Source organism: Triticum dicoccoides, chromosome 5B, assembly GCF_002162155.2.
Source record: "Triticum dicoccoides isolate Atlit2015 ecotype Zavitan chromosome 5B, WEW_v2.0, whole genome shotgun sequence".
Taxonomy (NCBI): domain Eukaryota; kingdom Viridiplantae; phylum Streptophyta; class Magnoliopsida; order Poales; family Poaceae; genus Triticum; species Triticum dicoccoides.
In genome coordinates this window covers 287331885-287349093 of record NC_041389.1, presented here as the reverse complement: position 1 = coordinate 287349093, position 17209 = coordinate 287331885, and the positions used below count along the sequence as shown (strand labels likewise).

Sequence of the window (17209 nt, the reverse complement as noted above, 5' to 3'; positions counted from 1 at the left end):
GTCATTTCGTCGTAGTGCTTAGGCAAAGCCCTGCGCTGGTAACTTCATCATCACAGTCACCACGCCATTGTATTGAAAAAACTCTCCCTCTGCCTCAACTGGATCAAGAGCTCGAGGGACGTTATCATGCTGAACATGTGCTGAACACGGAGGTGTCGTACGTTCGGTACTTAGATCGGTTGGATCATGAAGACGTTCGATTACATCAACCGCATTACTAAACGCTTCCGCTTTCAGTCTACGAGGGTACGTGGACACACTCTCCCGTCTCGTTGGTATGCATCTCCTAGATAGATCTTGCGTGATCATAGGTAAAATTTTGAAATAATGCGTTCCCCAACAGTGCCCACCTGGTGGGCCTCCCTTGGTACTTATTTGCTCCAATATTCATCAAATATTCCATAAAAAATCTCTGTGGAGTTTCAGCTTGTTTGGAGTTTTGCAGAATAGGTAGCCTGACGTAGCTTTTTCAGGTCCAGATTTCCAGCTACCGGAATTCTCCCTCTTTGTGTGTACCTTGCAAATTATGAGAGAAAAGGCATTAGAATTACTCCAAAAAGCATTATTATGCATAAAAAATCATAAATAACAGTAGGAAAACATGATGCAAAATGAACAGATCAACTCCCCAAGCTTAGACCTCGCTTGTCCTCAAGCGAAAACCAAAGTCGAAAAACATGTCCACATGCATAGAGAGAGCGGCGTCGATAAAAACAAAATACGTACATAGAAGCATCATGTTCTTTATTATAACAACAACAAACTTAAACATAAGAATCTTATCATAGAACTTTTACCATAGACTTCTCATGAATAAGTGACAATTCATCACACTATCGAAGTATAAAGCAAAAACTCTATTAGAAACCAACAAACTATGTTCTCAGTCAACTTTGCAACTACAATTCATCATCTTTTCAGGAAGGGTCACGTGTCGGAACCTTTAGGCAAGTCCACATACTCAACCATCATATAGTCTTCTATGATTGCTAACACTAACCACATACCCATGAGCAAAACGTTTCAACCGGACACATAGAAAGATAGGGGCTTATAGTTTCGCCTCCCAACGTATTGACCTCGAGGGTGATGTCAACAATAATAACTAATGCTACCCATACTCAACTAGACATATGTGCCTAGATATTTCCTCACCACATGATGCTTGCCAAAGGAGAAAATAAAAAGGAATAGAGGGAAAAACTTTTGACTCTTTGCATAAAAGTACATACATAAAAGTAAAAGATAGGCCCTTCACAGAGGGAAACAGAGGTTGTCATGCGCTTATTTGTTTGTATACTCAACCCCTTAGTGCAAAAGAACGTCACGTTGTATTACCCCTTGTTATAGCGACCTTTATTATGTAGTCTGTCGCTTTTATTCTTCACCATCACAAGTTCGTACAACACTCAATTTTCTCTTACACTAAATGATATCACACTTTTAGAAGCAATTTTTATTGCCTTATTGCACCGATGACAACTTACTTGAGGGATATTGCTCGATCCCTAGGTAGGTATAGTGGACTCTTGAAAATAAGATTTGGGTTTGAGGGTTTTTGGATACACAAGTAGTATCTCTACTTAGTGCGGAATTTTTTGCTAGCAAAGATAAAGAGAAAGCACCACATGTTGAAGGATCTATGACAATATAACTTCTATGTGGATATGAACAAACATAAATCATTAGGTTGTCTTCGTTGTCCAACATCAACAATTTTGGCATATAATATTTTGATGGGGCTCACAATCACAAAAGATTTCTAGGATAGTATATTTATATGTGAATCTTCTCTTCCCTTATTAATTCTTTCATGAGTTGCATCATTGACTAATGCCATCTCTTCCCTTATTAATTCTTTCATGAGTTGCATCATTGACTAATGCCATGTTTGTCAATCTCTAATAAAATTTTCTACTTATACTTTTCCTTATGTGGTGTCAATCACCTACCATAAGATTAGCATATGATCTTTTTGATTTACTAATTGACCCGTTGCGCCAAATGGTGCAGAGACCCACTAAAGCCATGTTATCGATAAAAATAGTTTCATTTTGGAAGAACATATTCGATATTGGTAATATAAAGACCATGTGTTACAGTCATGCTATATTGAAAATATGTTTATCATGCTGATAAATCTGAGTTAAAAAATCATATTTCTATAACATCCATAGACCAACTATAAGGAAGCATTTTTTTAGTTAAAAATATGGTTATCACCATGCGAAATCTGAGTTTGAAAAACAAACATGTTTGTATATGAAAGCATAGGTATTTGAAAGGTATATATGCTACCTAGCTCGGTCCAGAAACAATTCTTTGTGTGGCCCGTTCGGAGTCGCGCCAGCATCCATCATGCTTATTTATCCCCGTTTCTTCCTCAGCTCCTCATTTGGGCGAGAGACGCATACTCAACTGGTGAGATTTCTCTTGTCCTATTATTCCGGATTTCTCTGCATGCATGGTTACACATATGGCCCATTACACCAAACACCACAATGTCCATTTCAAACACAAAGTGTTTTAAAAATTAAATTATGTTTTACCATGGAGGAACAGTCCAGATTTGAAACAGCAGATGCAACTACTTTACCAATTCAAACTCTTTAGCAACCATTTATGATTATGATGTCTAATGGCACAACGTGTCAATTTAGACTGAAGAGTTATTTGAAATGTGTTTCATTTGTTCTTTACAAAGTGCTAGATACAATTTCACTGCACATAAGAATTTTGAAGCTCGATTAAAAAGGTATTTTCATGCATACAAACCATAACTAAACAAATGTAAATATATATGACTGGGTCATACTTCCTAATACAAAAACAAGCAACGGACTGGTAATAGGTAGGCATGTTTTAGAGAGATTGTGATAAATTACAGTTCATTGTCTTCATATCCTTTTCTTCTAAGAGCTGGTGTGATGCCTTGCTCCTATTTATGGATCTTGACCTATAATTTTTGAACAAACTAAATTGGTTATTTATTCAATGGGAAATCTGAAGTGGGGATTACTTCGCCAATATCGTTAGCAAGTTTATGAGGGAAAAGAAAGCAATGTAACTTCCAAAAGCAAAGGTAAGAATGAAGTACATAGTAGTGTAGATGGGAAAGTAGGACCATGAGCTGCGACATGTTTCAGAAAAATGGCCGAGGTTCCTTGATCCTAGTAACATGAGCTGCGATTATTCTGTCAGGGACTCATGGTTGTATATAACTTTCACAAGCAACATCCCATATGTGACAACCTACCTTCGATCTAAGCCTGTGAATAGTTTATCATCCAGACTAAAGCCAGCCCAAACCAGGTGACTACACAGGCAGCATCCAAACCAACCCGATCCAACAAAATTCTTATTGAATCCAAACCAAACCAATCTGTAGTTGTTTCTTACCCAACCCAATCCAAAACCGGTGCCATTTTTGGACTGAATCCATATATTGAAACCGTGGACAAGTCCATATACGCAGGTGCCTGAATTGCATCTAGCCATCTAGCAATCTTTCTACAGGAAGCGGTGAAGGAAACACCGGGGAGGTAGGACCTGTAGGCGGAGCTCTGGACCTCGACGAGGAGACGGAAACCCGCAGCGATGGAGATGACTCTAAAGTCGAAACCAACGGCGGCGACTCGGCGACGGAGACAGACTCGAGCTCGATGGCGGCGGCGACGACTAGAGCCTTGGGACGTTAGAGGAAAATTAAATCAGGCAGCTTCAAGGGTCAGAAAACTGGAGGAAAGATAAGCTGGCAGTCGGAGCTCCAGCCGGTGGCGGCGACGGCCGACGGCCCGGCGGCCCCCGCATGGCATGGCAATGACCGTCGAGGCTGGAGGCGTTCGTCTCGTACAGTTTTGGTCGACAGACCGGTCTCTATCTCCGAGTTGAAACTGTTTGAGACCGATTTATACGTGTCCAAATTGAACCAGATTAATCCATTATACCTAAAGCCCAAACCAAACCAGATTATATTAGAGGCTCAGCCCATTTAAACCCATCCAAAGACCGTCCGATAGAGAAACCAAATTGAAACTGCGGTTCCAATCCAAACCATTCTCAGGTTTACTTCGATCACAAAGCTATATGATCTATATAATGGAGAAAAATGGAGCTTTCGATAACCTGCATACCTATTTTTCCCAAAGCAAAGCTAAGAATGAAGTACATTATTGTAACTGGGAAAGTAGGAAAATTAAGTCATATACTCTGAAACATATTGCAGAAAGAGAAGCATGAAGCACACTTCCTTGAAATTTGAACACAATCAGACATTCATTTTTGTTAAGCCTGCTATATATCTATGCGGAAGCATGGATAAGAAAAGATAGAAATTTATAAAATGTATGCAAATTCACATATATTTTTCTAAAATCCCATGGAAATTTGTGGGTCCACTTGGTCTATCAGGACGGTGTATTTCAAAAAAGCAAGTCAGGCAGCTAATAGTTTGGATAAAACCTCTATAGATAATAGAAAACAACTTCCAACGATTCGACTGTACAGACTAAAAAGTTCGCCAGGAAATGAGAAGAGCCAGCAAAATACACCAAGTTACAGAAGAAGCACCTGAAATAAAATAGTGGCAGTTAGTTTGGCAAGAAACCTGCATATATTTGAGTGCAATTCGCATCCTCTATGCCATCGTTCTCACGCATTTTTTCCTAGTATGTAGAAATCATATATAGAGTATGAAAAGGGGATACAGATTACACAACAAATAGTAGTTTCAAAGCTTTAGAAGGCCGTCCAGTTTTAGATATTATGCTTTCACCTATGCAGAACTGGACGATGTACTACTTATTTTAGAGTCAAGACATATTTCAATCTCTAAAAGAAACCTGACACAAATCATCTGCTACTCTAGAAATTTGATTTATCACGGCTAACCAACATGGGACGATCATCTGACTTTGTGGCTATACTAAAGTGTAAATATTTGGCAGGTATAGACTAGTTCAAGTTGACTACAAAAGCAAGGAAGGTTGCTGTAGCTAGATAAATGACTCGTTCAAGTTGACTGCCAAATTTTTATTAGAAAATGGATGCCTACTAATAGCGCAACTCGGGAAATCACAGTGAGAATGAAAGGCCTGGAGAAATGCAAAACGGCAAGATAAAATTCAGACATTGGCATAGAAAGAAACTAATAGGAAAACATGCACCATCAATCACTCATCATAAGGTCAGCAACTGGACAATAGCTGAGCTGCAGTAGATGGTTACCAAGTAATGAACAGGAGGAAAATCACTACAAAATAACCATGAGAGCACCAAACTATCTGCAAACATGAAGGCCCTTTCTTGGATTAGACAGGACGAGTACGCCATGATAATCCAAAGAACAAAAAGATGGATTTAAATTTATAGAGTAATGCTAGGAAGATATTGTCTTGAAGAACGAAAAGTAAGAAAACAATAAAGCAAGCAACGAACCTGCAAAAAAATATTCTCCATGTTTTGCGTGAAAATCTGTCGAATATATCCTTGATCGCATATTTGTTTCTGTCGAGTTACTCTATAGGAAGGTTCTCCAAAAAACAGAGTAAAGTTGTTTTGCCTTTTCGAGAGTTTGATAGCAAACCTGCAATGTATCAAAAAGGGATTAGAATTGATAAGAAAAGAAATCTCTGCTATTTTTTAGTCGAAGAACATGCTTCAATTGACAAAAATACAAAAACATTGAAATTTGATGGTGTAAGAAACCTGTAGTGATATACTGAGCCATAAACTACTTTGCAATGATATACTGAACCATAAACCTGAAGCTCTACTTTGATGCCAATAAATTTATAACTGGGAAAGTAGGAAAATGAAATCATATACTCTAAATCATATTGCAGAAACAGAAGCGTGAAGCACACTTCCTTGAAATTTGAACACAAGTGAACATTCATTTAGCATACAGAGGTAACATAAACTTAAGCAAGACTATTCAATTGATCATGGTACATGGTGGATTTTTTAAATTGATATTTAGAAGTGGATAAGTTCTGTAGATATTCGGATGCTCATTTTCAGTAGTCAGATAAATCGACCTGATTTCCCAGCTTAGACGTTTCAGACATGTCTCACAATATGATGTGACCATGGGTTCAACCCCATGTTCAATTATGTACGAAGAGAGGCCCCATTTGGAAACATGTAAGCACAATCAAATGTCTGGGCACATAATTCTATTTACAAAGATATTTGCAGGTTTGAATGCATTGCAGCAAGATGGCATGATAATCTATAGTAACCAAGAATGTTCGAGAAACACGACAGAAAAGCATAGCAGAGGAACCGAGCAAATCAGTTAAGCACGATATATAAGACGTGACTGACATGATGGAACAAGATGCATGAATGGCAAGTAAATACTACTACCACATGATGTAGATAAGGAGAGCACGACGTTTTAAGCATATAGTAATATGAATGGAGCTCACGGGAATATGGCGCGATGACTGGCCGTCTTCACTTCCTATAAAACAATTATGATTTCCATCAGATAAAGGAGAAAGCTACTTACAAACCTACAGTAGAGATGCTACATAATGTAAGCTGAAAAGAACACAAGCTTTCAAATTAATGTAATGAACAGGCCAAAACTCTGCACCTATCATCATCACAACTGTGGACATACGATGTGGTGTGTATTTTTAGATCTTTCATTCAAATAATTTGTAGCACTGGCAGACATACAAAGGCTGACCCATGTTATTTCAGTCTTATGACTTTTACTTTAGCAGAACACTCATTTTGTCAATCTTGGTAGAAGAGCACCGAAACAATTTTAGGAGCATCCATTAAGAAAATAGTAACAATAGCAGCATAGTTAGGCATATAAATTGGTGAGTAAAACATATCTTCTTTGGATTATCTACCAGGATAGATAATAAAACTTCACCTGTCATGTCCTTTTTCAGCATAGTGCCAATATATACTTCAAAACAGCATTGGACTACCATATTGTCTAATATATTTTGGGATCCCTGAGGAATGTGGTCTTCTATGTCAGATCTGCACACCTCAAGTTTAAAAATACAAATATGAGCAAAGTAAAATATGAGTGAGGAAGTGAGGGAGAGAAAGAGTGGAGCACCTAGTTCGCCACTGGCCTGCATCGCTCGAGCCACCTCCAACAGGCACGTGTTGTTCTCCTTGTACTCCAGATGCACGAGACATCCATTGGAGGAGAGATGAGCTCATGCTTCCTCTCGCCTTCCCACACTGCCTGTTCACCTCGAGCTCCTTTCCCGGTGGGGGGTGGAGGCAGAGGTGGCACCTCATGGCGCAGAGGAGGCGACGACGTGGTGGCGCGACAAGTCAATCCGTCGGCCGCCAGCAGGTGCGCGAGGCCTCACCCTGCCCCTTAGCCCCACCCGCTATTGCTTGCCTTCCTCACCGGCCTCCTCCTTCCCCTTGTTGTCACATCTACCCCCCATCCGCACCGCGAAGACCCTGCCGGCGCTGCTCCCCCATGACGATACGGCCGATCTGGATCGACGGCGACATGGAAGAGAACAGGAGGAGGTAAGCAGAGGAGAAGGCCGGCGGTGGATCGATGACGACGTGGTAGAGGAGAGGAGGCGAGTGGAGAGACAAGGCCGGCGGCTGCAGGTGAGGAGAGGATGAGGGAGGGAGGGGTGTGGCGGCTCGTCGGGATGGAGGGGAAGGAGAAAGGGCGCTAGGGTTTGTTTGGCGGGTGGGGTGGGCGTGGGGCGAGAAGCAGGCGATTGGGTGCAGAGCGCGCCGAGCTCATTGGGCAAAACCTGGTGCACCCGGAAACAGCCAACCCAGCCAACGAGCGCCCGACGTGAGCCCACTCGTCATTGGACAACTAAAACAACTGCGAGGTGAAAATCGGGTTTGTCCGCAAGGTGAAGATCTGACGGTCCAGACATGCTAGAAAGTCAGATCCGATGGCCGACGAAGGCCCAATCGAGGGAGCTTTGTGGAGGCAAGTTGGCTAGCCTCTTTATATGTTAGGCGAAGTATCAAGTGAAAATAGGTCCTCAGTGAAAATCTAAAAATTCTCACGTGGTCCATCAGATATATAACGAACGGCACTGATCAAAGGTGGGATCTCTAATGATCCACTTAAACACAGTTAGCAGAGAACCCCCTGGCTTGTTCACCATCAAGGTGGTTTACGTTTCAATCTTAACGTGAATCACGTTTCGGCGGCCGTGAGCCCTTGCCTTTCGACGGCAACGACGGCCCCTCCGATGGCAGCAACAGGCCCTCTGTCCGCTGCGGCTCATCCTCCGCCGGTGGCGACTCGAGTTATGTCCTTCCCTCCGACGGCAGCGACGGGCCCTAAATCGGCTACAACTCATCCTCGGCCGGTGGCGACTGAAGCCATCACCTTTCCTCCGTCTGTCGTGACAGGTCTCCATTGGCTGCTCACCCTTCGTCGGTTGCATCTCAATCTTCAGAGTACTCAACGCCGTCGGTCGTGAAAGGGCCTCCGTTGAGAGCTTCAATGTCGTTCTTTCAGAACTCCTTTTGTTACCTGCTACTGAATTTTCTTTATCTGTAGAGAAACATTGCTAGTTGCTTGTTTTGGTGAACTACATTGATAAAGTTCATGTGTTGCGTGATTTGTCAATTGACATTGTGCCAATATTTTATCAAGTTGAACCGTGCAAAACTCTACAAAGATGTTAGTTTATGGGCTTCATGCCAACATTTTATCAAGCTGAAACTGTGCAAGAATTCTGAAGTTCTGTATTCATATTCTTTTGCCTCCTACACAGAGATTTTTGCAACGAGCCCACCACCCAATCAATCTTAATCTTTTTGTAGCTAGACACATGTACATGGGCCCAAATTACAGTCTTTACAAGCAAGTTTAGAAACAAACAGAGGGACAAGCCCCAGCCAAACATTGCACAACTCTTATGATCGAGCTAGCATGTTCAGGTACATTTTCTGAAATAAGAGAGGTTGTGCGGACGTTTCTTCTGAGAACTGTATAGTTGGCTACAATTTTTCAGAGAAAAGCGTAGCATGGGGCAGCATGCGTCCGCGTGTTGCCGTTCGAGGTTGACGCATCTGGATGCTACTGTGATTGTCGCAGCTAACTCGTACACTGTGTTACAGTAAAATTTGGTTCCAGCGAGCTGGAACATTCAGTTAGGCAAGCGACTACACATCACTTTGATATCTCTTGAGTTCATGACACAATTTCCAACGAGATGCCACCGAACAATCACCACAGGAGAGTTGCACAACTCCAACACTAACAATATAGCAAATTTCAATGCAAAAGCTTCAGCATGTTTAGGTACATTTTCTGAAATAACAGAGGTTGTGCGGACGTTTCTTCAGAGAACTATATAGTTGAGCTACAAATTTTCAGAGAAAAGCATAGCATGGGGCAGCCCGCGTCCGCGTGTCGCCGGTCGAGGTCGACGCATTTGGACGCTACTGTGATGGACGCGGCTACCCTGCAGGTCACACCCGCCGACCACTGTCATCGTGGCGCAGCATCTCGGATGCACTGGAAACACCAGGCCGCTCAGTTTCACCACTGCGGCTGGTCTGTCGCGTGCGTGTCACCTATGCAGTCCCACTCCTCCGCTACACGGTGTGCGTCGTCGGCGAAGCTGCCGGGGCGGACGTCGCGGATAACCTTGCCTTCCGCCGGGGCGGCGTCCTCGCCTCAAGTCCTTGGGAGCCCTGCCTGCCGATGAGAGCTCTGATGCGCTGCGTGCCCGTTTCGCCGCCGGTTCTGTCCGCCCCGCCTCGGGCCTTGCGGCTGCAGGAAGGCTCGAAATCGCCGTGGCGTTCCCCGCGGAAGCAGCCCTATGGATCGGCCAGGGAAGAGTTAGATTGGAGTTGGGCAAGGCAATCCCCCACATGATATTGGTTAATCACCGAGAGAACAGGGGTTATCGCTAATTGTGTTTAAGTGGATAGTTAGAGATCCCACCTTTGATCGGTGCCGTTCATTATATATCCGATGGACCATGTGTGAATTTTCAGATTTTCACTGAGTACCTATTTTCACTGGATACTTCGCCTATATGTTAAAATTTCCTTTCCTTTTATTTATTTCCTTTCTTTTTATTGCCACACGAAAGTAAAGAAAGCAAAAACTCAAACTAAACTTTAGTATATGTCGGGGATATACCCCGCGGTGTAACTCGCCGGATGTATGACCTGGCTGGAGCTTGGCGACTCACTGGCGACTCACCTGGACCTGGCGGTTTACGGGCAACCCGCCCGAACATTGCAACTCATTGGTGACCCGACGGGCGGGTCAGACGGACGACAAGGCCCAAGGCCCAGAAGGCCGGCTCATGTTATGGTGGGCCGGCTTAAGAGGAAAGCGTAAGGAATATTCCATTACAAAGGAAACAAGACTAGGACTACATTTGTAATAGAGTAATCCTAATCCTACTAGGCTAGTCATGTAACCCGCCCCTTCAACTTATATAAGGAGGGGCAGGGCACCCCAAGGGGACAGGCTGAATAATCTCTAGGGCTAGACACAACTAGAGGAGAGCTGGTTTATGCGGCGACTCCCTCATGAGCATAATAAGACCTAGCCACAAATAGCATGTAGGGTTATTACCGGATGACGTTTCCCGGGGCCCAAAGCTGTCTAAATTCTTGTCTTGTGTGTTAACCCGCCTCGCGTCTCTCGATTCCGATCAACCCTATTCAGGCTATTACCTAGTTGCGTTGGCCTCATGACAAGTCCTCACATTAGGACATATGTCGTGAAAAATCCACCATATTTCGCGCCCACCGTGGGGTCGCTGCGTCTGTGCGCTGTCGCGGTCGCCAGATCAACCGGATTGAGTTCGACTCTGCTGCAAAATTGTCGTATACGATCGTAAATCATCAAGGCCGACATGGTTTCTATTTGAACGGGTGAAAATTACTGTCGGTGTCAAAACCGTCGGATCTCGGGTAGGGGGTCCCGAACTGTGCGTCTAGGCGGATGGTAACAGGAGACAAGGGAGACGATGTTTTTACCCAGGTTCGGGCCCTCTCGACGGAGGTAAAACCCTACTCCTGCTTGATTAATATTGATGATATGGGTAATACAAGAGTAGATCTACCACGAGATCAGAGAGACTAAACCCTAGAAGCTAGCCTATGGTATGATTGTTGTTCGTCCTACGGACTAAAACCCTTAGACACCGGAGAGGGCTAGGGTTACACAGAATCGGTTACAATGGGAGGAGATCTACATATTCGTATCGCCAAGCTTGCCTTCCACACCAAGGAAAGTCCCATCCGGACACGGGACGAAGTCTTCAATCTTATATCTTCATAGTCCAGGAGTCCGGCCAAAGGTCATAGTCCGGCTATCCGGACACCCCCTAATCCGGGACTCCCTCAGTAGCCCCCGAACCAGGCTTCAATGACGATGAGTCCAGCGCGCGAATTTGTCTTCGGCATTGGAAGGCGGGTTCTTCTCCAAATTCCATATACCTGTCGAATAGTGTCCGGCTTCTGGTGTATGTTGCGCTCCTTGGCTTTTGTGCCCAATAATGGTCATCTTCCACGTGTCAAACGAATGCGAAAAGCTAGGGAGTTTTTTAATTTACCCCCTAGCTGCGTAAGTGAGCCGCCCATAAAAGAGACGGGGGTTTAGATCCAAATCACACCATCTTCCCTCCGCGAGCATTCATCGGAGCGCATTCGACTGAGATCCAGTCCATCATGGCCAGTCGACGCAGCTCCTCTTCTCGCCCCCCAGCCCTCGTCCTGGAGATTGGGAGAGATGTTCCGTCCCGCACAACGAGCTAGTGGCGCTCCAAGCCAAGGGGTTACTCCCCCCAGCCTACATGGTCCCGGTTCGAGCCGGGCTCGCCACCTATAATGGTGGAGAGCAAACGGAGAGTGTCCCCAATCCCTCCAAAGGAGAGCGGGTATGCCTTGTCCCTTATTTGATAAGAGGGCTCGGATTTCCAATTCATCCGTTTCTTCGGGGGCTCCTGGAGTTCTACGGCCTCCAGTTGCACAGCCTTACGCCTGCCTCCATATTGCATATTGCGGGCTTCGTAGCCCTTTGCGAGCTGTTTTTGGGCGTCGAGGCTCATTTCGCGCTGTGGAAGAAGCTGTTCTGCCTTGTGCCCCGTTCTCAGGAGGGGTCGATATATCAAGTGGGCGGAGCCGAACTATGGTGCATCGCCGAGACCGGATATCTATCCGGAACCCCAAAGAAGGCGTCCGAAGAGTGGCCTTCAGAATGGTTTTATATAGAAGACGTCCCCCTGCCGGACCCTGTATAGATCGGCCTCCCTGAGTTCGATATGCTCCTTTGAAGAAGCGCCTAAGCTGGCGTCCACGGAGCCCTCAGAAGGAAAATGATAGGGACGTCCTTTACCTGATGAGCCGGATAAGGTTCTTAGCTCATTTCGGACTGACCACGATCGAGGTCATGGCCACATGCATTATGCGGGGGGTGCAGCCGCTTCAGTATAGAGGCCACCCCATGTGGGATTTCAACGGGGAGGACGACGCCACCCGGTGCGGCCGTAAGGGGCCGGAATCAGCTGCCGCTCTAATAAAGATCTTGTCCGCCTTGTACAAGGGAGAAGAGGAGGAATTCCTCCGCGTCAACCCATGGGGCGGATTTTCTATATGCAATCCTCCAAGCTGGGTAAGTGAACACTTTCACTTGCCCATCCGTTTCATATTCCCACAGTTAAGTATTTAGTCTAGCAATTCCAACGTAGGAGCTACGCCAGGCTATAAAGGAGATAAACAGCCCTCCTCCACAACCCGAGGACCCGGAACGGTCCTTCGACCCGGACTCCGAAGAGGACCCGGACTTATGTGTGGAGCTGATCGATGGGGTGTTTCATCAATTGAGCAAGGACAACACCTTAGTGGCCATTACGGCTGACTATCCCGGACTACTTCCAGCCTCACAAGTAACCGAGACCGAAGTCCCAGTACTTTTAAGATGATCCTCCCGTGCTTATTTTTTATCACCGTATACCAATGGCGTTTTTGCATGGGAAGTCCTTGAGGCGGAGGGCCGAGCCTGCGGCGGCTAGCCAACAAGGGGCATTAAGGCCCAGCAGGCTGAAAAAGAAGTGCGGTCCGGATTGAGACGCTGGCGCAACGGTACGACGCGCCATTTTATTCCCAGGCTTTATTCCCTCAAGGCATACTAACGCTTGTGCTTTTTTCAGGAAAAAGAGCGCTCGCCGGACTATATCCGGAGAGATTGCCAATCGCGCCTCCACCGACCAGGCTCCAAGGCCGGGTCCGGAAGTGGAGGAGAACACGAGGCGCGCACCGGACGCTCCTCCGACAGAGGATGCGGACGGGCTGTCTGCCACCAATTCCGAGGTGGAGAGTGCCATGAACCACAGGCGTCGCCGGTCAATTCTTCGTGACGCTTGTTTCTCCCAAGAGGCATTGGATGCCTTCAATACGGGAGATGCGTACCTCCGTGCCGCTCAAAATGGTCTAGCCAGAGCCACAGAGCAGTATGTAAAAGACATACGGGTGAGAAAATTTGATGGTTACATATGTCACTAGCCCCCGAGACTTGAAACAGTTAGAATAACTGATTTAAGGATCATTTGTTATGCGGGATCTTACAAAAAAGAATACCCAACTGTCCCAGGAGCTGGAAGAATGCAAAGCCCAACTTGAGGCCGCACTAGCCGCGGCAGGGGAGGCCAAGGAGACCCCCTCTAGTAATATATGCTTCAAAGGATAAGTATGTTTGTGAAGTGCGGCATGTGTGCAAATCTGACAAGAACATTGCAGATGGCGCCGGAGTGGATCTGGACAAGCAACAACTCTTGCGCCGGTTAAAGGCCGGCGAGAGCATGCTTGCGAGGGTGAGGCAAGAGAAGAATAATCTCCAAGATGCAAACACCCAGCTGGGCGAGGAACTAAAGGATGTTCGTGCTCAGCTGTCGGACTCCGTGAAGGAGAATCGACGGCTTCGACGCGGCATTTTTAGTAAGTGCTTGAACGAACTTTTTGAAAAAGAGTTTGGCGAGGAAGTCGATTAACAGAGTTATGTCTGTAGGTATGCTGACAGGTCGACCTGCAGAGGAAATGCCCGGTTCTACGGGTGACCTTCTTCTCGAGCTCTCACAACTCCACGAACGAGTTCGGCAGGTAATGCAAGGCGTCGCCCAGGCCTTGTTGCCATCCGTCTCATGCCCGAAGGCCTTCGAGAGCTTGCAGAGAAGCTGAAGGGAGCGCGGCGGAGCTTCCGATTATGGAAGATATCGGCCTACCGTCAAGGCGCCAGGGAGGCCTGGGCCATGGTGAAGACGCGGTACACGGAGGCTGACCCAAACCACATGGCCGAGGTCGGACCTGTGGGGCCTGATGGGAAGGAAATGAAGGAAATATGCCCTAGAGGCAATAATAAAGTTATTATTTATTTCCTTATATCATGATAAATGTTTATTATTCATGCTAGAATTGTATTAACCGGAAACATAATACATGTGTGAATACATAGACAAATATAGTGTCACTAGTATGCCTCTACTTGACTAGCTTGTTGATCAAAGATGGTTATGTTTCCTAACCATAGACATGTGTTGTCATCTGATTAACGGGATCACATCATTAGGAGAATGATGTGATTGACATGACCCATTCCGTTAGCCTAGCACTTGATCGTTTAGTATGTTGCTATTGCTTTCTTCATGACTTATACATGTTCCTGTAACTATGAGATTATGCAACTCCCGTTTATCGGAGGAACACTTTGGGTGCTACCAAACGTCACAACGTAACTGGGTGATTATAAAGGAGTACTACAGGTGTCTCCAAAGGTACATGTTGGGTTGGCGTATTTCAAGATTAGGTTTTGTCACTCCGATTGTCGGAGAGGTATCTCTGGGCCCTCTCGGTAATGCACATCGCTATAAGCCTTGCAAGCAATATGACTAATGAGTTAGTTGCGGGATGATGCATTACGTAACGAGTAAAGAGACTTGCCGGTAACGAGATTGAACTAGGTATTGGATACCTACGATCGAATCTCGGGCAAGTAACATACCGATGACAAAGGGAACAACGTATGTTGTTATGCGGTTTGACCGATAAAGATCTTCGTAGAATATGTGGGAGCCAATATGAGCATCCAGGTTCCGCTATTGGTTATTGACCGAGAATAGTTCTAGGTCATGTCTACATTGTTCTCGAACCCGTAGGGTCCGCACGCTTAAGGTTTCGATGACAGTTATATTATGAGTTTATGAGTTTTGATGTGCCGAAGGAGTTCGGAGTCCCGGACGAGATCGGGGACATGACGAGGAGTCTCGAAATGGTAGAGACGTAAAGATCGATATATTGGACGACTATATTCGGAGACCGGAAAGGTTCCGAGTGATTCGGGTATTTTTCGGAGTACCGGAGAGTTACGAGAATTCGCCGGGGAGTATATGGGCCTTATTGGGCCATACGGGAATAGAGGAGAGAGGCCGAAAGGAAGTAGGCGCGCAGCCCCCCTCTAGTCCGAATTGGACAAGGGGTGCGGCCCCCTTTTCCTTCCTCCTCTCCCCCTCTTTCCCCCTTCTCCTACTCCAACAAGGAAGGAGGGAGTCCTACTCCCGGTGGGAGTAGGACTCCCCTTGGTGCGCCTCCTCCTAGGCCGGCCGCCCCCTCCCCCTTGCTCCTTTATATACGGGGGCACGGGGGCACCCCATGACACACAAGTTGATCTACGGATCGTTCCTTAGTCGTGTGCGGTGCCCCCTCCACTATATTCCACCTCGGTCATATCGTCGCGGAGTTTAGGCGAAGCCCTGCGCCGGTAGAACATCATCATCGTCACCACGCCGTCGTGCTGACGGAACTCATCTCCGGAGCTTTGCTGGATCGGAGGTCGGAGATCGTCATCGAGCTGAACGTGTGCTGAACTCGGAGGCCCCGTACGTTCGGTGCTTGGATCGGTCGGATCGTGAAGACGTACGACTACATCAACCGCGTTGTGCTAACGCTTCCGCTTACGGTCTACGAGGGTACGTGGACATACACTCTCCCCTCTCGTTGCTATGCCATCACCATGATCTTGCATGTGCGTAGGAAAATTTTGAAATTACTACGTTCCCCAACAGTGGCATCCGAGCCTAGGTTTTATGCGTTGATGTTATATGCACGAGTAGAACACAAGTGAGTTGTGGGCGATACAAGTCATACTGCTTACCAGCATGTCATACTTTGGTTCGGCGGTATTGTTGGATGAAGCGGCCCGGACCGACATTACGCGTACGCTTACGCGAGACTGGTTTTACCGCCGTGCTTTGCACACAGGTGACTAGCGGGTGTCTGTTTCTCCAACTTTAGCTGAATCGAGTGTGGCTACGCCCGGTCGTTGCGAAGGTTAAAATAACACTAACTTGACGAACTATCGTTGTGGTTTTGATGCGTAGGTAAGAATGGTTCTTGCCCAGCCCGTAGCAGCCATGTAAAACTTGCAACAACAAAGTAGAGGACGTATAACTTGTTTTTGTAGGGCATGTTGTGATGTGATATGGTCAAGACGTGATGAGATATAAGTTGTTGTATGATATGATCATGTTTTGTTGAAGTTATCGGCAACTGGCAGAAGCTCTATGGTTGTCTCTTTGTTGCATAAGATGCAAGTGCCAAATGATTGCTTTACTTTATCGCTATGCGATAGCAATAGTTGCAAGAGCAATAGTTTGCAAGATGACCATGTGACAACACATTGATATAGATCAAGATGATGAAGATCATGGTGTCGTGCCAGTGACGATAGAGATCATGACAGTACTTTGGAGATGGAGATCAAAGGTGCAAGATGATCATGGCCATGTCATGTCACATATTTTGATTGCATATGATGTTTATCTGTTATACATCTTATTCTGTTTTGTTTGACGGTAGCATTTTAAGATGATCTCTCACTAAAATTATCAAGAAGTGTTCTCCCTGAGTATGCACCGTTGCAAAAGTTCGTCGTGCCCAGACACCACGTGATGATCGGGTGTGATAAGCTCTACGTCCATCTACAACGGGTGCAAGCCAGTTTTGCACACGCAGAATACTCAGGTTAAACTTGACGAGCCTAGCATATGCAGATATGGCCTCGGAACACGGAGACCGAAAGGTCGAGCGTGAATCATATAGTAGATATGATCAACATAGTGATGCTCACCATTGAAAACTACTCCATCTCACGTGATGATCGGTTATGGTTTAGTTGATTTGGATCACGTGATCACTTAGATGACTAGAGAGATGTCTGTCT

At 45.7% G+C, this 17209-nt stretch overlaps 1 protein-coding gene across 6 annotated transcripts; it reads right to left on the bottom strand.

Moving 5' to 3' along the window:
* Window positions 1-463: 463 nt before the first annotated feature.
* Window positions 464-7719, bottom strand: LOC119308474. 6 transcript variants are annotated; one of them, XR_005150141.1, is made up of 7 exons: window positions 7088-7719; window positions 6893-7005; window positions 6370-6466; window positions 5227-5584; window positions 2886-4569; window positions 2299-2456; window positions 464-516 (listed from the first exon to the last, which is right to left on the bottom strand). XR_005150141.1 is itself a non-coding variant. In XM_037584604.1 (5 exons), the coding sequence occupies exons 1-5, from the start codon at window positions 7273-7275 to the stop codon at window positions 4555-4557; spliced, it is 561 nt and encodes a 186-aa protein (XP_037440501.1). In that variant the 5' UTR covers window positions 7276-7719; the 3' UTR covers window positions 4196-4554. The 6 variants fall into 6 exon arrangements, 2 of the variants coding, with proteins under 2 accessions (XP_037440501.1, XP_037440502.1); XR_005150138.1 differs by lacking the exon at window positions 464-516 and having other exon boundaries at window positions 2184-2456; window positions 5227-5282; window positions 5437-5584; XR_005150140.1 differs by having other exon boundaries at window positions 2886-5584; window positions 6367-6466.
* Window positions 7720-17209: the final 9490 nt, after the last annotated feature.